The sequence below is a fragment of the Talpa europaea genome, assembly GCF_964194135.1.
Source record: "Talpa europaea genome assembly, chromosome: 9".
In the NCBI taxonomy this organism is placed as follows: Eukaryota; Metazoa; Chordata; class Mammalia; order Eulipotyphla; family Talpidae; genus Talpa; species Talpa europaea.
Window position 1 is genome coordinate 73,773,243 of NC_140076.1, and position 24,886 is coordinate 73,798,128.

The 24,886-nt window shown below is 47.5% G+C and overlaps 1 protein-coding gene across 1 annotated transcript; it reads right to left on the reverse strand.

Annotated features, from left to right (window-relative positions):
* Positions 1 to 5,560: 5,560 nt before the first annotated feature.
* MGAT1 (alpha-1,3-mannosyl-glycoprotein 2-beta-N-acetylglucosaminyltransferase) lies at positions 5,561 to 6,892 on the reverse strand (the record flags this gene model as incomplete). The annotated part of the gene is made up of 1 exon (XM_084244135.1): positions 5,561 to 6,892. The coding sequence occupies one exon, from the start codon at positions 6,890 to 6,892 to the stop codon at positions 5,561 to 5,563; it is 1,332 nt and encodes a 443-aa protein (XP_084100261.1).
* Between the last annotated feature and the right edge of the window lie 17,994 nt (positions 6,893 to 24,886).

Consider the following 24,886-nt stretch of genomic DNA (forward strand, 5'->3'; position numbering starts at 1 on the left):
AGACTCAGATCCCACTCAGGTGCATCACACAATAGGACCTCAGGGACAAGGTCTGGTCTATGTGCCTTAAGGTGATACCTGTCCCCTGACCAGTAAATACTCTGACCTCTCCACCAAGTGTAAACTCCCTGTGGCTCACCCAGGTTATGCCAAGAGTGGGTGGGAGAACAGATGGAGGTTTAAGGGCTTTTCTGGAGGCAAGTCACTGACCTTTACAGGATTGTCAGGAAGTCTGAAATCCCCCAAGAAAGAGAGTAGGACTCTTTTCAGGAAAATAGTGCTGAGAGCATAGGAAGCCCCTGTTCCTTCAAAAGCCCAAGCCACACCAAAAGCATTGAAGGCCAAGAAAGACATGCTGAAAGGCGTCCACCTTCCAACCACCCAAGACACTGTGGCTCCTGCGGCTCCGAAGGCAACCCAGATATCCTCAGAAGAGTGACCCCAGGAGACAAACGTGAGCACTCTGCCATCATCAAGTTCTCCCTGACCCCTGAGTCAACTCACATTCATTGCTGATGTCAAGGCAACAAGCACTGGATGGAACAGGCTGTGAGGACAATCTATGGCATTGACAGGGCCAAAGTCCACACTCTGACCAAACCTGATGGAGAGAAGAGGTAATTGTTCCACTGACACCTGACCATATGATACTTGGATGTTGCCAACAAAATTGGGGTCATCTAAACTGAGTCCAGCTGGTTAATCTAATTTTTTTTCCATTTTAAAAGAGAGAGTGGGTAATCAATTAAAACTACACTGAAGATGAATATTTGCCATGGAATGATTTCCTGCCAAATGAAAAAAGTAGGTTATAAAATAATAGATAGGGCAAATATAAATGTTTCACTCATATAAAACTATGTATATAATTTTATGAGCTTTATTAATGAATGCTTTATCTATCTATTTATATATATATGAGAAAGAAGCCTGATAGGTATAAACAGAGTGGAGGGTGAATGCGACAGTGTCCGGAGCCGCCTGGAGCATGCGCCGTGTTGCGCAACACACGTGCCATTAATTAGTTTTTGCTTTACCGTTTTGCCTGCTGAGAAACCACAGGTGTTTCCTATTAATCAAATGAGACTGGGAGGTACGATGGGAGGAGCTACCAGGATATAAGAAGAGAACCACGAGAAGGTCAGGGGGTGATTGAGAGAGAGGTCATTTGCGAGAGGATTATTGAGAGAGAGGTTATTGTGAGAGGAGCAGAGAGAAAGCAGGGAAGTAAGAAAGTCAGGGAAAAGAAAGATATGTAAAAGTAATAAAAGGATAAAGGAAAAATAAAGAAGCAAACGCTAGCGTCAAGTCGTCAAGCCCCTCATTTCAATCCTCAGCCCTTCTCTTCCCGTGCCTCTGAACCCCGCGGGTCGGGACACGACAGAGTGAATGTTTTTATTATATTATCTACTTTCTGCTTTTCTAGATTGAACATGTATTACTTTTGTACTATGAAGCCTTTAAAATGAAAGTGTTTAATACTTTGTATCTAGCACTCTACTGGCCCTACTGGCCCTTCAGCTCTTGCTCTGTGCTCAGCAAACAGGGCAGGAGTTGAAGGGGTCAGCTGAAGACTGGCAGGTGGGGAGGGAAGTGGGGGAGATGGCCACAGACTCCACCTAGCATACATGTTTACACTGAGGGCAACTCACCCCACAAATGAGATCACCACCAAAATGACCCAGATTAACAAGGAGGCAGATGGCCTGGAGATCCATGGAGGAAAGACTAGGAAAAGGAAGGTGGAAACTGAGGTTCTCAGAAACCAGGAGATGAGAATGGCAGGAAGCGGGGTGGGAAGGGCTGTGGGTCACGGGTAGAGGCAGAAGCACTAAGGTCAAGGCCAGAGAGTGTTGGGCAGGCCCAAACCACTGTTAGGCACACCTGGTTCCTGCCAAGGATCCTGTGGGCAGCTGAGACTCACTTGCCAAGCACACAGACCCTCCTCCATCTGTAGGATTTGCAACCTGAGAGTCATAGGCATTTCAGTGAGGGCTCACCTGACCTGGAGCTGACATCAGCTAGGTAAACTCGGAAATTATCTTTAAATCTCTGAATTCAAGGTTAGAGGATGCTGTGCTGTGTAGTGACAGGGTGCTTTTCTATTTGGTATTTCTGTTCCTTTGTTATCCACATGAGCACCATGGTTCCTAGGGGGTAGCAGTCATGCCCCTATGAACCACACCTGAGGATGTCTTGATATAGAGAATGTGGTCTCTCTGGGGAGGCCACATCAAAAGGAAGAGAAATTGGACACCAGGAGTTTCCTGAAAGTGCTCCTCACTTCAGGAGACAATGGAGGAACCAGGCTGTATCTTCTAGGGCAGCCTCACTATACCCGAGGCACTGCAGTGTGGACTGCAGGGCAAGGCTGGCATTTTTTCCCAACTGCTGCATAAGCAAAAGGAACAGTTAAAAAAATGTAGTGGGTTTACCCACCCTTGCCAAAAGTTGATGCTTATGACAGCCCCCCGCTTGGGTGCCAGCCAGGTTAAATGGTCTAATCAGGAGGTATCAAGTCGGGTAGGGGACCCTAGAAGAGAATATAAGGCAGCACAGGAGCCAGCTTGGGATCCACACACACTGCAAGACACCTGGACGCCGACTCCAGAACTCCTGCTACTTGGTACCCGGTCTTTGAAGAAGTAGAAGCATGCCTTGGTAGCCAGCCTCCGAAGAGAGAGAAGCTAGAAGTTTTGCAGTGACTGGGACACTGAATTGCCACTGGTCTTTTCACTGCCATCTCTTGGAAAAGCACCGAAGGCCCCAGGTCTAGTGTCTCACTGTGTGATGTTGGTGTGGGCCAGCGTCTCATAAAGGGCTGTTGATTGTATCATCCATCATCACCTTCTGGTGCTGTTGCCTCTGTTGGTGTTTGGTCCAGTGTCCAGGGCTGTTCATCCTGACCTTCCGACTGTTGCTGCAGGTTGCTGCAGGGTCATCTTAGCAGCCCTGCCTGTGAGCACCTCCAGCTGCCACAGGCTCCAAGCCCTCGTTGGTTGGACAGCACCATCTTGGATGAGCAGCCTTTTGTTTGGGACTTCTGTGGACACCATCTAGGGAGAGATAGCCTGCCACTTGTGATTTAGTAATGTTTCCCCTGTTTGTTAAATAAATCCCATTATTGTTCCCTCAGCCTAAGTGGTCTTGCAATTGTGTATGCAGGTGAAGAGCCCACAGAACCCGTGCACTACTGGGCACTGTCCTTGGATGACTATAGTACACATGTAGCCCTGCCTCATCACCCTCTGCAACCTGTCTAGGACGGCTGCCCATACCCAGTGCACCCCCCGCAGAGCACCTGCTGTTTGGCCTGGCAGTTCAACCCCACCTACCACTTTAGGGCCTGAAGAGAGATCAGTACAAGGGAGGCAGCCTGGAGGAATTGAGCTGGAAGGGAAAATAGCTTGAGTTGCTATCAAAGCCCAGCTCCACCCCAACCAGTGAGGCTCCTTCGCCTAGTGGGACCTGAGCAAGGGAAACTCAATGTGCCTATTTCCTTTGGGGTGGTAGGTAAAACAAAGCTACCATCTCAGATTGCTTTGAGGAATAAATGAGTTAATATGAATTAGGGAACATGCAAAACAATGCACTTGGTAAGCGATTGTTGAAGTAAATGCTATGTACATGGAGTCTGGCAGGCAAGGAACAAGTATCAGGCGGGATTCTGCTGGAAAAATCATGTATAACTACCACCTCCATACACCAAAACAGGATTAAAATAATCTATCGAGGAGCACATGGTAAGGCGACTAGCTCAATAAACGTCTGCCGCTGACTTCCATATCACTCAACATTGAAGGAAGAAGGGAAGAAGGAGCTCTTCCCTCAGTGACCAGGTGACCCCCTCTTCTCCAAGCTCACCCATCTGGTGTGAAACTTCAGAATGGTATGTCGACAAAATTGCTTAGCCTGAGTTTTTTTAATTCCACTAATGAAATGACATAGGTGGTTCACTGGCAGCATAAAAAGCAGAGTTGAAACTCTCAGAATGCATTGAACGTGCCATGGGTATAGTTGTAAGAAACATTTGCCAGTTGTGTTTTTGGGGTGATGGTGTAAAAGGCATTTTCACTGAAGCTCATGGTCAGGACTCTGCCACTACCAGAGCTTATCTTGGTTTCAGCTCCACATCCTGGAGAGCAGGAACAGGTCAATGATGCCTAGAAAATGCTGCCTGAGCCACCAGGGGGCGCTCCACACATGACGCCCTCTGTGAGAGAGGCTCCCTAGTTTTCCCTCAAGAACTGTCAGGCTTGCCCATAACAAATAGTGGGAGCCACAGCCCTGGGCCCTCTCCACCAGCAAGCCTGGCCTTTCACAAAGGCCCTCCTCAGCTATCCTGTGTGCCTTCCCGGTCCAACTCTCCTCCTTAGGTTATCTGCTCTTCTTCCTTTAGCTGATCCACTTCCTTTGGCCTGAAATGCCCTTTCCTTTAGTCCTTGCTCTCTCCTTTTTCCTTTCTTCCTCCATCCTAAACCTTCTTTTCCACATCCCTTCCTTTTCCAGGACACATACAAACATACACACGTTTTTCAGACAATTTTGCCTTCACTTTATTTTTGAAAATAATTCTGTAGCTTCAATTTTCTTCCTTGAATTGAGGTCAGGCAAAAAGCAAAACACACACAATGATCTCCAACCCACCATCTGCATCCCAGAGCGTGCAGATGGGACTGCTTGGAGGAGAGGGGTCGGGGGGAGCCTGGACAGCGGGCCTGGCTGCTCTATCTCTTACCGAGAGAGCTCTAGGGAGGAGCACCTGCATCAGGCCCCAGGTGAAACAGGTCACAAGGAGCTAATTTCTTTTCCACCAAGTCAGCAAGGAACCCTCTGAGAGCAACAGGGACGGATCCGGGAGAGTCTCTCTGAGGCAGGATGAGGGAGGTGTGCCCCAGCACACCAAGGCTTTCCCCCCACCACCTTTTGCCCCACCGCTGGGGATGAACTGAGGAGAGATCTTGCTTTTCTCCTTCAACTTTTCATCTTAGAATCGCGAATTGCTAGGCTGCAGGAAAAGAAGAGATGAAAGGAGGTCAGGGATAGGGAGAGAAGGGAAGAGAGACACGGGCAGGAGGCAGTAAACCCTGACACCTAGCAGCTCCACCCAGCCCGATGACAAAATTATTTTGATTAGTCTCATTTTGGCCACAAATATGTCCCTATCTCACATAAGCCAGCCCCCCTCCATTTGGAAGAAAGTAGGGAAGGGGCAGGTGTAGGAGGAGGTCTCACACCCTAGCTGGAAGAGCCAGGACAGGGAAAAGTGGTCTTGTCAGGTGAGCCACCCTCTTTGCAGAGAAAACCTGGAATGTGGAAGGCGTGGCCTACACAAGCCCAAGTGTTTCTCTACCACACAGTTGATTTTCTGCTTAATAACCCCCAGAAAGATTTGAGCCCCTTGAGAACAGGAGAATCACCCTCACCTTATCACATGTGCACTGGAATGCCAGTCAAATAAAAAAGAAAGGAAATAAATGGACCCAAGGGAGTGACAGAGGATGATGCAGCCCAGGGCCTGCGTTTCCTCAGCCCATGGTATAGCAATAAACGGGTGCCGCTAATTCCAGCTAGGGTCATAGCCCACCCAGGTCTGCGGCGGGGCCAAATGGACCCGGCGGCCCCGGAACAGGAAGCTGACGATGCCCCGGTAGCCAGCTCTGGGGACCCCAGACTTGAGGTCGTCCATGACTCCTAGTGCCTTGGCGAAGGCCTTGAAGCTGTCCCTGCCGGTGTACTGCACCCGCACCTCCCCCAGCTCCTGCCGCTCACTGGTCCTCACTTTCTCCACCTGCAGCAGGGGGGCACCATAGACGCGGGCCAGAAAATCGCGGTCATAGGCCTCCTGGCGCAGGTATGATAGGTCCAGCTGGGTGAAGGGTACGAAGTGCTGGTTCAGCTTGATGAACTTGAGGTGCTGGTCAAAGAACTGCCCGTGGCTTACACCCCTGCGGCCAAAGGTCATCGTTCTAGAGATCTCAGGCCTCACACAGGCCCGGCCTTGTCGCTGCTCGGGTCTGCGCATCCAGTCATCCCAGAAGGCCTTGGGCCATTTGGGCTCTAGCTCCGCCCAGAGCTCTGCCAACAGCAGCCACCCCAGGCCTGGGAAGAAGTCCGTGCGGTAGAGCAGCTCAGGCTTGCTCGAGTCCACCATCTGCTCCTTGCCGTTGTCATTCCAGGCAGACACACACCACAGGGAGGGATCGGCCCTAAGCAGTGGGTAGGTGGCCTGGAAGTACTCAAAAAAGTCCGGCGCCACCTCCAGGTCGTCCTCCACCACCACAGCTGCGGGGAACTTGAAGTTGTGGAAGACCTGGCCCAGCGCCCAGCGGTAGTGCCTTGCGATCTTATAGTAGCCCTGGAACTTGCGGTGGTCAGGTGGCACTGGGATGGTGCTCAGGTCCGGCTGCCGGATGTGTGTTATGGAGCTGCCATAAGAGGCTATGACCTGCGCGGTCTCCTCGTGCCCACAGTCCTGGCTGACAATGATGGGGAAGCGCTCTGCCGAGGGCCGGTAATGCAGCAGCTTGTCCAGGCAGCGTCGGACAGTGCTGCGGTCACAGGCGATGACAAGGATGGGGATCACGGCTGGTGGCGAGGTCACAGGGACAGGTGGAGCCACAGAGGGCACCCTCCATCGCTGGTTCCACCGCACATGGTGGTCCCTGATCTGCTGCAAGAGCCCCCGCTGCCGCTCCAACTCCACCTCGGCGTCCTGGGCCAGACGGATCACCTCGCGGGTGAGGCCAGCCGGGTCATCATCCAGAGCGCTGTCTGAGGGCAGCCTGCTTGGTGCCGGGCGCGTCCAGAAGAAGAGTAGCAGCAGTGCGTTCCAGGCCACAAAGAGGATGGCGCCCCACAGCACAAGCCCTGCAGACTGCTTCTTCAGCATCCTGGCCCCCACTGGGGAGGCAGCAAGGGTGGGACTGAGACTGCCCCACAGTTCGAGGGAGGCTTCCTCTAGACTGTGGGATTAGAAAGCAGCCATGTACCTAGAGAGAGAAGACAGAAAACCGATCATCACAAAGCCATGTGTGCCCTGCACTGGAGTGGGAAGACAGGAGGGGCCAGTAAGAACAGGTGAAACCATGCCAGACAGGGGAGGACAGGAGGTTGACTCCAGAGCTCTCAGAAAATAGTCCCCAGATCCAGAGCCAATCTGCACAAGAGATAAGATTAGCACAACATGCCCTTCCTCCAAAATGAGTTCATGAGCCTTCAAAAAGCAGTACGTGTTTGAAAACAAGAGGAAAGTGGTGTTGCTAGAAGAGAGAAAGCAAAGAACTACAACTCCTCTTCCCTGACAGATTTCATTTTCTATGTTCCACTCAGATTTTAGGACTGGGGCTGAGACCATTTGCATCCCATTTTTGAAATCCAACTGCCCAACAATTACTGATTGAAAAACTTTGATATCACATCTGGAGGCTATAGCCAGCACCAGAGGCATTCCCAAGATCAGGAGCAATGACAAGCCACCCACAATCTTTGTTGAAAAGATCAGTCAGTGTAACTGGACTACAGAAAACTAATTAAAGCAGAAGTGGAGAAAAAGCAAAACTTTTTTGCTGTGAGAAGAGAATCAATGATAAAAACAACCCAAGAATTGTGCAAGATAGCTGGATATAAAAATTAACATGCAAAAATCAACAGTTCTCATATCCATGAAATAATTCATTAGCAGAAATAATGAATGAGAAATCCCTATTTATAACAGCGATAAAAATGATAAATTATTAAGGAATAAGCTTATCAAGAAATATTCAAAACTGACCTCAACAAAACTCTAATTCTTGGAAGACAAAAGGGTTTAAATACCTCTCATATTTCATCAGGACATTTCAGTATGATCCAAAATTTCAATAAAAACAGTTCTGCAAGGAACTAGAAAAACTGACAGGAAAGTTCACATGAAAAAATATGAGATAATATCATCTAAGAAAGTTATGAAAATAATTTATGAAAAGGGAATATTCCTACCAGATATTAAAACACTGAAACTGCAAAGCCTACATAATAAAAATTCTGTGGTGCTGGAATGTATACAACAGATCATCCAGTAGAAGAAAATATAAACTGAAGAAAAAGACCCAATTACACATAAACACATAATAAAAGTGGTATTTAGACTTACTAGAGCACTCCTCCCCCCCAAAAAAAAAGGTCTTATTAATAGTATTCTAACACCTATTCAGCTATTTGGAAAAACAAACTTAGAACTGTTACATAAAAATAACTCCAGGTCAATCGGACATCTAAACACACACACACACACACACACACACACACACACAAACTGTACAAGTGATAGAAGAAAACATGGGTGGGGCCTCCCCTGGTGGTGCAGGCAGTTGAGCTCAGTGCTGTGAAGCTGTCTGCATTCTCTGCAGTGTGGGTTTGATCCCGGCCGGCAGGTGAGAATCCCATATGAGACGTGGCAGACCTCTCCTGTCTCTCCCTCTGCTCCCCTCAGCAGTGTATTTCATCAGTCTGCCTGTTCTGTTCCCTGCTCTGTCTCTGGTGAATCCTCTCACCTTCCCGTGCATCTGGCCTGTACCCCAGTTCTTATATGCATGAATAAATAAATCTTAAAAAAAAAAAAAAAGAAAGAAAACATGGATAAATCTCAAAATAGGCAAAATGAGAAAGACCAAAAAAAGTGCTCAGACACTATGATTTCATTTATACAAATCTCCAGAAAATACAAAGTCATCTATAGTGGCAGGAAGCAGACCTGCTGGAATCTGGGAATGGGGGAGATGTGGGCAATGGGGGAGGTACTACAAAGAGGCACTAGGAAACTTGGATGAAAGAGGATATGCTCATTGTCTTGATTGTGGTGATAAATTTCACGAGCGTATACATATGTCCAAATTTATCAAACCATGTATTTCAAGTATATGTATTTACTGTATATCAGTTATTTCTCAATAAAACTTTGTTTTTAAAATGACATCACTGAGTATATATACCACATCTTCTTAATTGAGTCGGTGGTGGAAATTCTATGGGGACTACACCTGAGAAAAGAAAGCAAACATTGTTAAAAAAAAAAAAAAAGACTGATGATGTAAAATATATTAGTATCATTAAAAAAATAAAATGATATTGAGTCAAATGACAAAACTGGAAGATGGACAGTACATTAAATGTCATGTTGGGGCCTCCCTGATGGCGCAAGGGGTTAACCTGCAACCTATGAAGCAATCCACAGCCACTGCAGCATGAGTTCGATCCCCAGCCAGAGAGATATCCACATGGCACAGCAGACCTCTCCTGACTCGCCCGCAGTGTATTCAGTAGATCTACCTGTTCTGTTCCCCACTCTGTCTCTGGTGAATCCTTTCACCCCTCGACACCTCTGGCCTGTACCCCAGTTCTTGTATACATAAATAAATAATTTTTTTTTTTAAATAAATGTCATGTTGACAGATAGCCATACTGTGGTTATGTAAAAGGACTCAGGGGTAGGACAGCCAAGATGCAGCTTCTCAGATGGCTCAGAACAAAAATATCACATATGTATGGAGAGAGAGTACACAAATGGAGCAAAATGTTAACAGGCAAACCTGAGTAAAGGGAATATGAGGTTTTTTTTCCCTCTTCATTCTTTTTGTTTTTTTCTTACAACTTTTTTATAAAATTGAAATTATTTTCAAATAAAGCTTCTTTAAAAATCAAATATGGTAAATGTCTCACAGCTCTGACTAGTTTCATCCATCATTTGAGCACATCAGTAAGGGCAACTGGGACAATCCATTTGTCCTGAGTTCAACCCCCTCATTCTGTGAGATATTATTACTTGAAAGAAAATGTACCACACCCTCTAATTCCTTGACAGCTGCCATCCAGACCATGCCACTGGTCTCCCCCAAAGTATCATGGATAAATCCTCTTGTGCCAGTTGCTCTTTCTGTTACCCTCTGCCTACAACTCAGTTCTGATCCTAACCAAGACCATGTGTCCCAGATGTCTTCTCTGTGCTCCTGGGCACATCCAGTACCAAAGCATTGCCTCTGCAGGGCCCCGGAATCTGTCTCCTCTTGGGGAGATAACCCAAGCCCCTCTCAGCACCACCACCACTTGGTTTCCTCCCAGAAACCATCCACCTCCATAACTCCATAGCAGCACACTTCTCAGAAACCAAGTCTATTTCTGTTTTAATGTGTCATTAAATTCCCATTTTACCAGCACTCACATACATCAGATTTCCTAGATGTGAGTGGGACACATAGATTCCAGGTTCTTCCTCACTCTCCTTCAGACTGTGATCAATGTTGGGAACTTTTTCTCCAATCTTCTGGACAGGAATCCCTATTCCTCAACTTCCTGTCTCCTGACTGGCTGGGAAAAGGCTTTAGGTAGAGAAATGCGGAAGGAGAAGAGACTGCATTCCCACAGAATTGATCTGAGGACTGCCTCTAACTTACCAAAGAGTCACTTCAGACCACCAAGCTCTCAGACTGGTGGCAAAACCACAAGGAAACACATCCTATACCTTTAGGTGACTTGTGAAAGTGGTCACTCTTCTCCAGACATCAGAATTAGGTGGCCCACAACCACTACCAAGGACCCAGAACACCACCACCCTCATCCTAAGTCACGCAGGTGTTAATGGGAAAGTAGTAGGCTGGCCCCACAGGAAACAGTTGCCCTAGACCCACCAGGCCTCTACTTTACCCCCAGACTTTAGTTCTCCAGCCAGAACTCTCAAAATTCACAGTGTGTACCTCTTACCATGAAAGAACATGACACCCCTACTCCTGGACCCCACTTCTCCACACTGACTCAACCAGAGTCCCAGTGCTATCTCCTACTGCTTCACATATTCTCCAAGACAGGAAGCTCTGCTCTACCTGCAAGTTAGTGGTGTGTACACACACACAGCAGACACACTACCTGCTGGCTGAAATGAGATTAGCAGTCCAGAAAGCCAGCCTTCTAGCAGAGCCCATGCACTCCTCCCATAGGCGCTTCTCAGAGTCCTACCATCAGGAGGGTTTGCCATACAGCCCTTGGCAGTGCTTGCCAGTACCCTACATTTTTTCACCTTTCTGATACAAAACTTTCTCACCTCTAAGATGGAAACCATAATAGAATATCTCACTAGACTGTTGTGAGAACTGGGTGAGATAATGCATGTCAGGTTTAGAACAGTACCTGGCACGTGACAACATAAATGCTAGCCAGTTACTTATTGCTCCCCTCTTTCACTGGCTCTCTTTGCTTTACTCTCCCAGCTACTTTTCAGGGCCATAAACACCCGAGCTGGCCTCAGGGTCTTTGAATGTGCATGTCTGCCTCATCTGTTTTTCCCTGTCTTTATCTGGTAAGCTTTGATGCACGTCTCTTGTCAGGACACCTTCCCTCATGCCTTTGGACCACATAAGGTCCACTTCCCTTCAAAACCAATGGCACAGCACAACCTCCTGTGCAACACCTGTAGAATCTACCTGAGGATAGGGACCAGCACTATGTTAGCTGCTATGCTAGGCAAAGATTTGCCTGTGACCTAAAAACTGGCTTCCATTTGGATGCCACATACTTACAACCCCTTAACTGTAACTCCCAAATCTTAAAAGCACAGGAAAAAAGTTTTTTTTTTTCAATACTCACTTGGCAGTAAAACCTGATCTGATCTCATTTCAAGAAACCTGATCTGATCTAATGTGAAGCTATTTATAGTCTTTATTTATCCCACTTAGTGTGACTTATACATTCTGCTACAGAAATAAACATGTTGGATTGCAGTGTGTTGCTATACTACATTGTAAATGCAGCAGACCATCTTTTTAAAATCCCCCAAATTCTGAAATACATCCAGCCCCAAGAATTTCAGAATTATGAAAATGGAACAGTCATTATTCATTGCCACATCCTCAAATCCTTTAACCTGAACTCTTACTTAGGAATACTGCTTTAAGCTTGAACACTTGATGCAGCTTCTCAGCTGGTCTACATATCACTAATCTTGCTTCCCCCTAAACAACTTTCCCAATGGAAACAGAGGATCCTTCTTAAAGTACACACCTGGTCACAGCATCAAGCCGTCTTAAAAACCAGAGGCTGCCCAGAGAATAAAACTCAAACTTGTTATTATGATACACTGCACATTCTCAACTAACTGACTCAAACATCATTTTACAACCTCACCACCAGCCACTAGCCCCATGGGCCCCCATACTCCAGCCTCAGCAGGCTCCTTATTTCCCCAATAACTATAGAAGAATCTGCGATCTTTGCTCTGGCTGTCCCCTCACCCTGAAACGTTACCCAGAGCCCCCTACTTACAAGCACTCCAACTACGACTTGCTGAGGGGCCAGGTTCAGGCAAGTCCTTCTGTAATATGCCAGAAGGCAGAGCTAGGTCTTTCCACCACACTCTCTCCAAACCTTCCTGTCCTTCCCCTACAACTGTAACAGAATCTATGGCTGCCTCATTTGGCTCTCACCTTACCATTTTTTTTTTTAAGATTTATTTATTTATGCATACAAGAACTGGGGTATAGGCCAGAGGTGTGGGGGGGTGAAAGGATTCACCAGAGACAGAGTGGGGAACAGAACAGGCAGACTGCCTGAAATACACTGCTGAGGGGAGCAGCAGGTGAGCCAGGAGAGGTCTGCTGCGCCATGTGGGTGGCTCCCTGGCCGGGGATCAAACTAGTGCTGCAGTGGCTGCCCACAGCTTCATAGGTTGTGTCTTAATCCCTTGTGCCACCAGGGAGGCCCCTACCTTACTACTTCTTGGGGGGGGGGGGGGGAAACTCTGTGGCCTCTAAGCCTACCACAGTTCTTGCCAGATGTAGGAAATTCAAGTGCTGGATATAGAATGCTTGCATTAACTAAGTCAGGATGAAAGAAAATCAAATGAGTACAATGTACTACATTTTCCAAAGATGATCGCCACCATCTTCTTACAAATGACGATGACACTCCCCCCCTTTCAAGGTGGATTTTATATTCTCCCTTTTCGACCTATGACGACAGAAGATATGACAGTATGTGACCTGTAAGACTAGTTCATGAAAGGCAATACAGTTTCCACCTGGAGATACCATCCAGCAAAGCCTGCTCTTGGAACCTGGCCATATGGACTGAAAAGCTGCAGGTATTCTAGTTGACAACCCCAGTTAAAGTCCCAGATGATGCCCAGTGTCAACCACTAGTCATGGCAGAAGCCTTCAAGATGACCCCAGTTCCAGCCACGTCTGAGTACAACCACATGAAAGACCATGATCTGGAATCATATAGCTGAGATATGAATGGTTACAGCACTGAATTTTGAGATCAGCAATAAGTACCTGAGGCAACAAGTAAAACAACCTAGGTAGCCTTGACAAGCAGGGCAAGTGTTCTTCCTATCCTCTGCACTCACGCCCCAAGTCCAAATTCTGAGAGTCTGCCTCTTTTCATAGCCACTTCCTTATTACTTATTCTTCTATTATTGGATAAGGAAACAGTTTGTGGCTTAAAGCAACAGCAATCATTTATTCCCTCTCAGTTTCTATTAGGTTTGGATAGTGGGGAAAAGAGAAGATGAACTTTGTCTGCTCCACGATGCCTGGGAGCCTCGCAGGAAGACTGGAAAGCTGAGGGCCAGACTCCACTAAAAACTTTTTCATGAGATCACTTTCTAACACTCTGATTCCAAGGTATAACCCAGCCAGTCCTTTTTCTGTGCAAAACGGTTTCTTAAACAGCAAGAGAACAGCAGCAGAGTGAGCTTCCCATATCGAGCACTAACAGGTAAGTCATTTAACTTCATAAAAGTATGGGAGTTGAAGGAATGTTGACAGACTCTTTTGTCTTGCTTAGTATGTCAAGAAGCACTGCCTAAAAATTCCAGTAGTACAGATCACAGCACAGATAATAGAGAACTGAATTACTTTCTTGTTCATTATTAGGCCTCAGCTAGACTCCTGTTATCCATAATTTCAGAAGGATAGAAGAACCGAGAGAAGACACAGTGAATAATTCAAACACTTAGGGAATGACACTTAAGAAAGGATGGGATGCAGGTTATTCATCCTGAAAAAGGTGAAGGAGAAGTATGAGGTTCGTGCAGCAAAAATCAAGACTGCGACTCAGGTAATCCAGTCATTTGACGCACCCATGTCTTGCTTCCTTCATTTGAACATGGAATTAATTATCTAAAGGTACCTGTTCTCTGATGATGAGGACAGTGACAATTTCCCCAATGTCCCAAGCAGAAAATGAGTTTCACCTATTATCACTTTTGCCACTGTGAGAAAAGAGGACAGATACAGGGATCCAGGACCGCTCAGTGGGGTCAGAGAACAGTGATTGATGATGGATGCAGACCCTGGAGGATCTGAGCTGTTAAGAGAAAAGGCTACATGGCCAGAAAAGTATTAACAACAGAAAGTAAGCATGGCATCTCAGTGATGTTCTAAAGACTAGTTAAAACTGCCACAGAGGGAGGCAAGAGCTAACTAAGGTGGAGTCTCACCCTGGGCTCACCGTTCTGTTGAGACACACGACCGGTGACTTAGTCACTCTACTCCAAGGTTTATAAGATCGGGACGCTGCAGGTCTCAGGAGCTCGGCACCCCATACAAAGGTTAGCAACAGGTAGGAAAATGTTTCTTGCTGATTTACCTATCTCCACACTAAGTCAATTCTTCCTTCCGGCAAGGAGAAAGAACTTGCAGTAACTTGGGAAAAGCACGCTACGGTAGGGGTTAGGGGAAAGGTCACCTTCCACGCTGCTCCCCACTGTCCTGCGACCCCACCTCCTCCAGGCCCCGCTACCACGTAAGTCCGGCGGACAAGTTTCACTACCGCCTCCCCTCCCCGCCCGGCCTGCCCTCCCTCCAACAGCTGGAGGCCAGAAATTCCGAAAGCTGAACACACAGTTCCTGCTTCCCGGCTCGGGAGGAGGCGCGCGGCCAGGATCCGGGCGGCCGGGGCCAAGTCCCAGCCGCTGGGGCTCACCCGCACCGGTGCTTTCAGGGGGCTCGCAAACTGCTTCTCAAGCCGGGACCCAAGCTTCTGGAGAGCCCTCTACCCACGAGGACAAGCCCCCGCACTGACGGACGCCAGGGTCCCGGGGGCACTCACCGGGTCCTCACAACTTCCCAGCCCAGCACTTGGCGCGCCCCGGGCGCGGGGAGCGAGCCCGGTGCCCCGGCGCGTTCCAGGCGCTCTCGCGGTCACGGGCGTCTTCCGCCCCACCCGCCCTTCCCGTAGCGAAGCCGGGCCCGACCCGACCGCCCGCGGCCAACGTGGCCCTTCCCCTGGGAGGGCGGGGCAGGCCGAGGGGCGGGGCCCCTACACGCCCCGGGCCTGCTGCTGCAGCCGCTCTGGCTGGAGGCCCCCGCCGGCCCGCCCCTTCCAGGGCCCGCCTCTGCCATCACCCGCAGTCTGAACTAGCCAACTTTTCCCTGCTCCCCAACTTGGAGAATTGCTGAGGAAGCAACTGTCACCAGGTCCTTCCCTGCACCCAGTTGCAACTGCACGGACCGACTGAAACCGTCCACACCAGCAGCTCCCTCCAGTCCAGACTCCTCCCTACACATGCCCAGCCCCAACCAGGTCCCAGAGCCCAGGGGAGTTGAGGATAGGGCCTAGGATCCAGGGCCAGCTCCTCTCAACCCCCAATGCTAGCTTCTGGGAAGAAGTCAGGGGAACGGAAGGGCGCATGGTGCAGGGATGTGAAAACAGGAAACTGGGGTGCCAAAAGGGAAGTCAGGGTGGAAACACCTGCTGCAGAAGGCAGGCGAGAGGTACTTGATGCTTCTTTCCTTTTCTTTCTTAATCTTTTGTTGTTGTTTCCCTTTGGGGTAGGAAATGAAAGCTGTTAGTTCTCAGTAAAAAGTCAAAGAGAAAGACTGGTAAGGTGGGTAGAACCGCCAAACCTAAGGAGAAAAAGACTCAGTAGCAGGCTTTTGTGATACCCCTGTGACAAGAGATAGGGGAGCACCGTGAAATAACCTCGATGTCTGTATCTGACCCTAAGAAATGAGGGTGGGGAGGTGAGTGCTACTGCCTGCTGGTGCAGATGATTTTCTGAAAGTGAGTCCTGGGACAGCCCTGCCACATTGTTGCAGAAATAAATTCTAGCCTTTTACCCAGGCAGAGGAAGAACAAGCCAGTACTTTAGGAATGGTGAGGTCAGGAAAGCTTTATTGCTCTTGCATGAGGTCTCAGACCTGGGTAGTCCCATAAGGTCTGAGCACTGGTCTCCAGACAGAGTTTCTTTTATACACAACCACTTTACATTGATAAAGTTGGTTAGTTCGCATACAAATTCTTGACAGAGGAAAAGGGGAAGGATACAGATCTTCCAGGATGGCCTGGGAGATCAATCAGCCTAGCAGGCTGCCAGACCTTCTTTAGATATGCTTATTAAGGAAGCAAACTTGTTATTTACTTTACATTTCCAGGTCTATGACAGGGAAAGATTTCTTTTTCTTAGCAGTTCCCTTTCAACATGATCACACTCTAATGGTACCAGGCCCTTCTCCCAATCTCCTCCTGTTACTGTGGACCAGAGCACACAGAAGGCCCCACCTCTGTGGCATATGGTTACTGACTAACTTTGCTCACTAACTTGTTTCTACATGAAACCAGGAATTTTGCAGGATTCTAGGGAAATAAAAGGCAGGGCATGCCCTAAAGGTCCCTGTATGGAAGTGAGGAGCTGAAGCAACACTGCACATAGGCCTCCACATGCTGGACCCTTCCCTCATCCTCTCCTTGAACACTCTGAGTAGCTCCTCAGAGTATGAATTATCACCTAGGCTACAGAGTAGGAGTTTGAGGCTCAAGTAAGTATCAACTAGCTGAAGGTCACAAGACCTAGTGAGGATCACGACTCTGTTTTAGATCCGGGCATTCCATCTCCGAAGCTAGCACTCTTCCCACCCATCACAGAGTTTTGACGGCACAGCCTTTTTGAGATGTATGTGTGTCCAGTAACATGCATACAGTATGTTTGTCCAGTATGTTCTGTGTGACAGACACACAGTGGGGCAGCAGAGAAATCTTGGTAGAAGCAGCTGGAGCGTGAAGAGGTCCTAAGAAGTAGAGTGAGAGAAAAGCTGGCACATCAGTGAAGTTGGATAGAGAGAGGGTGTGTGTGTCCAAGGTCTTCAGCTTAGCTGATTATGTGGACTGTGGCAAAAGAGGCAAACCCAAGTTCATGTGCCAGCCTGTAGCCAGTGCCTCTGGATAGCTGCCTTTTTTCTAAAGGCTTTCCTCTCTGAGGATGTGGGTTTGTGGGGATGAGGGGATGTGGGAGGCCCACACACTCACACTCCATATCAACGCAAGAAAGAAAATAATAAAAGATTCCTAAAAGTATAAAAAGTTGGGAACCACTGGTCTGTAGATCCCAAGAACAGAGGCTAACATCGCTCTACAGGACAAAAGTTACAGTGGAATGTTGAAAGGTGGGGAGACCAACTAGCCCATGAGATGTCAGATTCCCATATCTAATCATTTTCTCCATCTAAGGCAGTTCAACTGGGAACAGGATTATGCATGGTGGCAGTGGTGGGAGGGGAGGTATAAGTTAAGTCACACCCTGTCACTGTTAGGGGGAAAAGGATGTCCCAAAGCTAATTCCATATAGGCTTTGTGGACTCCACCCCCACCCTAGGTCAAAGTCAAAGACACTGGGAACTCCAAATCCCATCATCACCAAAGGGAAGGTGGCTGGGACCTGAGGGTGGGGTTAAGCAGCCAGGTGGATACAAAAGGCAGACACGTGGGCTTTGGGGATCCCCCATTTTGGCTCTCCAGCCAGCTCTGAGAGTGACTTTGGGTTTCCAGGTCGTCGGATCGGGTAGGACGCATTAAAGACTTTATTTCCCTATTTTCTCCCTGAGTTGTACATTTTCCTTATTTCCTTTTCTCTTGTAAATAAACCTTTTATTAACCTTTTGTGTGTGTGTGTGTAGTAGAGTATTCATAAGTCCCTTTAAAACGCGCGGGTGAGGACCCACAGCTAGGAACCCGTTTAATATCGGGGTTGCTCTATAACATCACTATAGTCCTTTGTTTAAATTTCCAAGCTCACAGGAAGATCTAAGAGTAGAAATTTCCCAACTACAAGAGGACTATTACACACAAAAAGGGCCTGGTTAGAGAATCTGGATGGGCTGAGTTCTTGGACACAAGCAAGAGAAAACATTTGGTCTGTGAGACAAGAAGTCAGGGTGATGATACCAAATTGGCCAGCCACAAGTGGTTCTGAGTTCTCGATGGAAGTTACATGGGGAGGGTTTATAGAAAAAAAGAAGAGCAAAAGAAATATGGAGCCAGGTGCCTAGATTCTGGGAATGAAACTGGGATTAGATTATGTAGAAATGGAAGAAATAGGAAGCTCTGGATAAGCAGGGAAAATACTGTATCCTCTCTACCTCTATCACACCCTAAATAAGGCTGGAGAGACAAGAAAAAGGAGGTGAAAAATTATTCCAGAAATTGCCCTCCCACATACCATGCCCAAAGTACCCTGAAACTTTTTACAATTGGAATGAATTCATGATCTGAACAGAAAACAGATCTTGGCTTGAAACCACCAGTACAAATAAAAACAAAGTTTTAAATCAAAGTTGTGTCTATTTTCCCCTCTATCTTCCCCCCAACATCCACACTCCCCAAGAAAACTCAGAGATCATGAAGATTAAAAAAAAAAGTGAGAAAAGACTGACACAGTAATCACTGAAAAATAACCTAACTATATAAGTGAAATACAACTTTTGGGTAGCTACTTATGATTCCTTTTGGACAAAAGTATATAATTCAGTTCACACATGCACACACGGCTAAATCTCTCACTGGTCTTGGCTAAGTGGTCGACACTCAATTCCTGCTGTGCTCTGGCACCCTGGTGCCCTTGTGAGAAGGTGCTCCCATCGGAGGGCCAATGGTTATCTTAAAAGGACTTTTGTAGAGGGTCAGGCAGAGGGCAGGACTAGTACTCGCAGTAGAAGTGATAGAGGAGAAGAGTTCTGGCACACTCTAAGGACGAAATGTCTTACAAGAAAGGCTGTGTGACAGGGCACTGAGTTCCCTTTCCTAGTGGTTTGCAGTGAATCTAGAAGGCCTTGGCAGGTCAGCTGCTACGGAAGCAACACAGCAGAGGGCAGGTGATCACTGCGTCTGCCACTCCACTCTTAGGCAAGTCCTTCCCGCTCTGGCTTTCTGTAGCTTCCCCTCACATAACAAACTGGGGAAATAATCTCTGCTCCCTCTTCCTCACAACAAAGTGATAAGGAAAAACTGACAGAATACAAGTCTGGGCACTTAAGGAAAAAAACTATCATCTTAAAGAGCAGAAGAGGAAGATATGGCATAGGAAGGAAAGGCCTAAGACTCACTCCAAGAGTTGGAGCTTCATCTCCTAAGCAGACTTCCAGTCAGCCCTTAAGACTTCACTCTCCCACACTGTTCTTCAAGAGGCATGCTAGCCAAGCTCACTGGATAGCCCTGGAGCCAAGGGTGCAAAGTGGCAAAATCTCTCAATCTCAGTACTCCTTGGATGATGCATCTTTCTCACAACTTGGTGATTCCAGGTATTGCTTAACAGCAAAGAATGAGACAAATTCAGGACAGGCTTTTAATTAAGGACTTCCAAGGCTTTAGGCGGCAACTAATTCAGGAAAAGAATAGAACTCCTAATTCAGAGCTTCTCTCTATGTAACAATTATATATGCATTTCAAGCAGTGTCAATTTTAGTGTTTATATATGCATGCACTAAATACTTAAAAAAAAAAAAAAACTATCATTTCAGTGCCTCCCTGGCGGTGCAAGGGGTTAAGGCACAATCTATGAAGCTGTCCGCAGCCACTGCAGCATGAGTTCGATCCCCAGCCGGCCAGGGAGCTACCCACATGGTGAAGCAGACCTTTCCTGACTCGCCTGCTGCTCCCCTGAGCAGTGTATTTCAGTCAATCCTCCTGCTCTGTTCCCCGCTCTGTCTCTGGTGAATCCTCTCTCACACCCCCTCCCTCACCCCCGCCCCACTGGTCTGTACCCCAGTTCTTGTATGTATAAATGAATAAATATTTTTAAAAAACCCTATCATTTTATTTCTTTCTTGTATTAACCTGCCAGAGACTTAGAAAATCAGTTATCCCCATGTTACAGATGAAGAGACATATCTTGGGTTGCACACTAAGAAAGTCAAAACTAGGACACAAATCCGGATTCCCAAACCTGTGCACTGTTCCTCTACTCTTTGAGATGTCATGGCCTAAGATCCCTTACATGTTAAGGACAGGGAGAGAAATTCAGGAGATTATCTCCTATCCCACTCTCAAGGCTATTCGGATAGCTCCTTGAAACACAGCAGCTTGCCTCTGTCTGGGTAATCCATTGCTGAGTCTTATTTAGCCCAAACTGACTATGAACCCTATTATCTCAGTATTGAAAAAGCCCTTATAAGTAATTTAATCCAATCTCCTTTCATAGGCTCCTCCCATATCATCTTCTTCATAGCCTAATGTCCCAGTTGCCATTGCTCACAATCCATTACAAGGTATTCCTCATGCCTGGGTGAGGAGAGGTTGGGAACAAGTCTGCACCAGGACAGAGGGAAGGGAAAGTGAAGTTTCCTGAATACCCCTTAATGCAAGGGTTCTCATCAGAGTACTTTGCCACTCTGGATCCCTAGACTTGTCCCACTCAATACTTTCTGCACATGAGCAGCAAGACACCAAGTGGGAAATGAGACAAGAACCTTACCTTTTTTCTCTTCTCTCAGTTGCTCCCCTGGTGGTCATCAAACCCCCATCCAGCACTCTATTTCCAAAACTGAAAATCCCAGAAACACCAAGTGGAGCTTCTCTCCTCTCATCCAGGTCCAAAGTCCATGGCTGAGTGGACTCTGAGGGGGAGGAGTCTGGGGGGAAGGGGGATGTCCAGTCCCCTCCCCCCCACTGCAGTTTCAACGTCCCTCCCAGGGGTTTGTTACATCCCTTCATTCAGCTGGCTTATTAAGCCCAGAGTCTGGTGACCGGCAGATCCCAGGTACTATCCCATCTCTTGCTCAGGGAGGGGAAGTCATCCACTTTGAGGGCTGGCCACTCTGTCTTCTGCTGGGGCTCATGAGAAGAAACAGGCCTTAGTACTGGCATGGCCCAGGAGGCTGATTTCTTTGTTAACCTGCAGAATATTTGAACATTATGACACTTTCTAACCTATTACACACCCAAGTGGATTAATTCCTAAGATTCCCTATCTAAATTGGATTCATTCACAATACTTTCTTCAAAACCCCTTCCTTAAACACTTCATAACACTTCACTCAATATTACATCCCAAAACCTTACACCTTATCGATATGTATACACACATATTGCTCAGGATAAAGGAAGAATCACATCTGTTCTCACTACTGAAAAGTAACCAATGACTGTGTATGAAGAAGTGTCTTCTAAAAAATACGGAAAATAACATCCTACAGCCCTCTTGTTAGTGTCACATGCTAATCGTCCTGTATCTCCCAAGCTTCTTAGGGCAGGCAATGCTTTCTAATCAGCCAGGTCTACTCCCAACCAAACAATCTATTCCAGACTTAGTGCTGGCACCTTCCACATGCATTCTTTGCTCTTTCCCTTCACCCTGACCTTCCCCTCTGCTTCTAAAACTGTGCCAGGGATATAATTCCCAATCTCTGCCAAACTCCTTCCCAGGGCCACTCCGCAAAGCACTCTACTGGAATGTCACAGGCCCGAATCCTGCCAGCAATAGCCCCACAGAGTTCCACTTTCTCAATTGGGAGCCCACCCCTATCTCCCTCATAAATTTGCACACACACGCACACGCACACACACACACCCTTCCCTTCCTGTAGGGGCGTGGCGTTCATATGACCCCCCTCCTTCCCCCGCCAAGAATTTAACTCCTCCCACCCTTCTGCTAGGAACCCAGAGATCGGGTTCGCCTGGTAAGGGGATGACACCAGGACCCTCCCTCGACTCTAACCCCCACCCCTCTATCGCCCGGACGACCCTCACCCTATCTGTGCTGGGTTATTACCTGGTTCCCGCCCGCCCTGTCTTGGCAGAGAGCCGCGGCCCGCCCCCGGTACGAGTCTAGGCCCCAGGCCGGGTCCCCACTGCCGGCCCAGGCCCCACCCCCTCGACCCCCAACGGTCCTGCCCTCCCCCTGGAGCTCCTTTCCCCCTCCCACTAGCCACTGGAGCCACTTCCGGCCGCCCTCCGGAAGTGCGCCCAGGCAACCGCCACCCCCCAGCCCGCCTGAATCTGCTCCACGGCCCTCCACCCGTCGCCACCTGGGAGAGCGGCTGTGGGCTGCAAGACTTGAGGTTCTTCCACAGTCCCTGTCCAGGCGGCTGGAGCTGCCGTGTGGGCAAAGTGGACGTGGGTGAGAACCGAGCAGGGGGCGAAAGCAACTGCAGTACAAGAAGGGGCGGGGCAAAGCACGACCGCGAGCGGGAGCGCGCCTCACTTCAAACCGCTGGGGAAAGAAGGGCGCGTGCGTCGCGACGCCTTCCCGTGGTTGGTGTGGACGCTGGACTCCCTGGCTGGGCGGGACTTAGGCCGGAAATGAGCGGGGCGAGAGCGCCGAAGAGGCGGCGGAGTCTACGCTGAGCAGCCCGCCCCTTCCATCTGTCCCAAGGTCGCCTAGCAACCGTCCGGCGGCCCGAGACCTGGATCTGAAAATGATCCTGGCAGCTCTCCTCCGGATCCAGTTTCCTGGCGCGAATACTCAGAAGACACCAGCGCCTGTGTTCTCCATTGCTGTACTGAGAGCTCTGTAGTAGTAGTACCAGATGAAAGTTGTTTTATTTGGTTTAATGCTTTTTCTTGCTTTTACAGGAACTTCCTGGATGTGAAAAAAGAAGGGAAAGGGTGACAGTGCACATAAAATGAATGCCTTCCCACTAGGACAGCCCTTTGGCATCGATGTACTTTGGGAATTACAAGTATCAACATCCACAGGTCAGGACCATAGTTAAAAGGTTACTAAGCAGCAGAGAGGTTTACAGGCGGTTGTCTGACCTATCTTCTGTGGCATTATGATTTATAAGAAGAAATATTTCTTATTAGGCACAGAGCTCCTAAAGCCCTTGGGATTTCCTAAATAATTTGTTCTAGTATTTGGTTTTTGACCACCATTCCTGACAGAGCTCCTGAAAAACCTGTTATTTCCTGGGTGATAGGAATGTCTTTTTTTGTAATTCAGTGACTCTGGGTAGGCGCCTGAATGCCTCCTAAATGACCACTTGTTGCTGGAAAGACCAAGTCATACTTAGAAGCTTGGAATTTTCAGTCCCATTACCCATTCTTTTGAGAAAAGGGCTAAAAATGAGATTGATGATTAAGCATTCTTATGTATTGAAGAATCATTCATAAAAACCCGAAGAGTATGAGTTTCAGAGACTTTTCAGGTCAGTAAACACAGCCCCTTCCTGGGAGGGTGATGCACCCCTAACTGCATGTGGATAGAAGCTGTGCTAGGGACCCACCCAGACCTTGCCCTGTATATGTTTTCATCTGGCTGTTCATCTATAACTTTATCTTATCTTTTAATAAAATGGTAACATAAGTGTGTCACTGAGTTTTCTGAGCCCCTGTAGCAAATCATCAAATCCAAGTGTTAAGTGGCCATGAGATCCTCTGATTTATAAGTTAGGCTGGCACATGGTGTCGGTAACCTGAGGATCTACTACTTGTGGTTGCCATCTAAAGTTGGGGAAGTCTTGTGGCACTGATCCCTTAACTTGTGTGGTCTGATGCTATCTCTAGTAGAGTAAGGGTTGAGTTAAATTGTAGGGCAACCAGCTGGTGTTACAGAGAATTGTTTAGTGAGGGAGAGAAACCCAAGTTAGAAGTATTCTGTATGAGTAGTAAAGGAGACACACAGAAAGATTGGGCTTTGTTAGTGCATACATTGATCTGACTTGCTCTTCACTTCAAGCTGAATTTAAGAGGAGCTACTAATTTTTGAAGTTCATATGTCATATTCTTGTTGACATGTAGAATCTTGCCAGGACTGTAGACAGTTTTGCAGCCTTTGTTCCCCCACCCTGTTTTAAAAACTGGAACCTTGGCTCATGTCTTCTGGCATGTCTTCTATCCAGGTTTCTCCAGATTGCTAGACTTTCAGTAAATAGTCTGTAGTCTTGAAATAATTTTTTTATTTGGAAAGATGTCATAATATTAGTACTCTTAAAACAAACTTTATATTGCTTCTACACTCATAAACACATCTATAAATAAATAAATTCAATCTTTCTCCTATCCAAAACTTAATCTGCCCAGCTATCTTTCTCATCTGAGTTAATAACAACTCCATTTACTCAGGCCAAAACCCCAAGGAGCCATTCTTGTGCTCCTTTCTCACATATTTTACCCAGTCAGTCTGGAAAACATGTTGACTCTACCATTAAACTACATCTAAGCATCCAATGTCTCAGCACCCCCAGAGCCACTTTTCCTTCATGTGAAGAACTAGGTACCTCTACTCTCTCCTGACCCTGACCCCAGTAGTCTAGTCTCCACACAGCAGCCAAAGGGATCTGCACAAAACCCTACAGTTGTTCACCACTTCACTTGGAATGAATAGCAGTGCAGAAAGAGGGGTACACCAAGACCCTCAAACTTGTATGTTCTAAAGGGGTTCTGCCATTGTCGCATGAAGACAGCATACTCAGTGTGAAAGAATTTTAATAGGATTAATGTGCATAGTGAGAAGAAGAAAGGATAATAATTTTACAATAAAACACCCAAAGTTACCGATCCCCTAGTGGTTAAGTGCCCAGCCAAACATGGTTGGTACAAAGCGGGGCCACTGAGGCCTGGACACTTGTGACAAGTTCAAAGCACCTGACAGAGAACCATAAGAAAGGGGCAGAAGGTGCCCAGTAAGTCAGACAAAGGGAGCTAA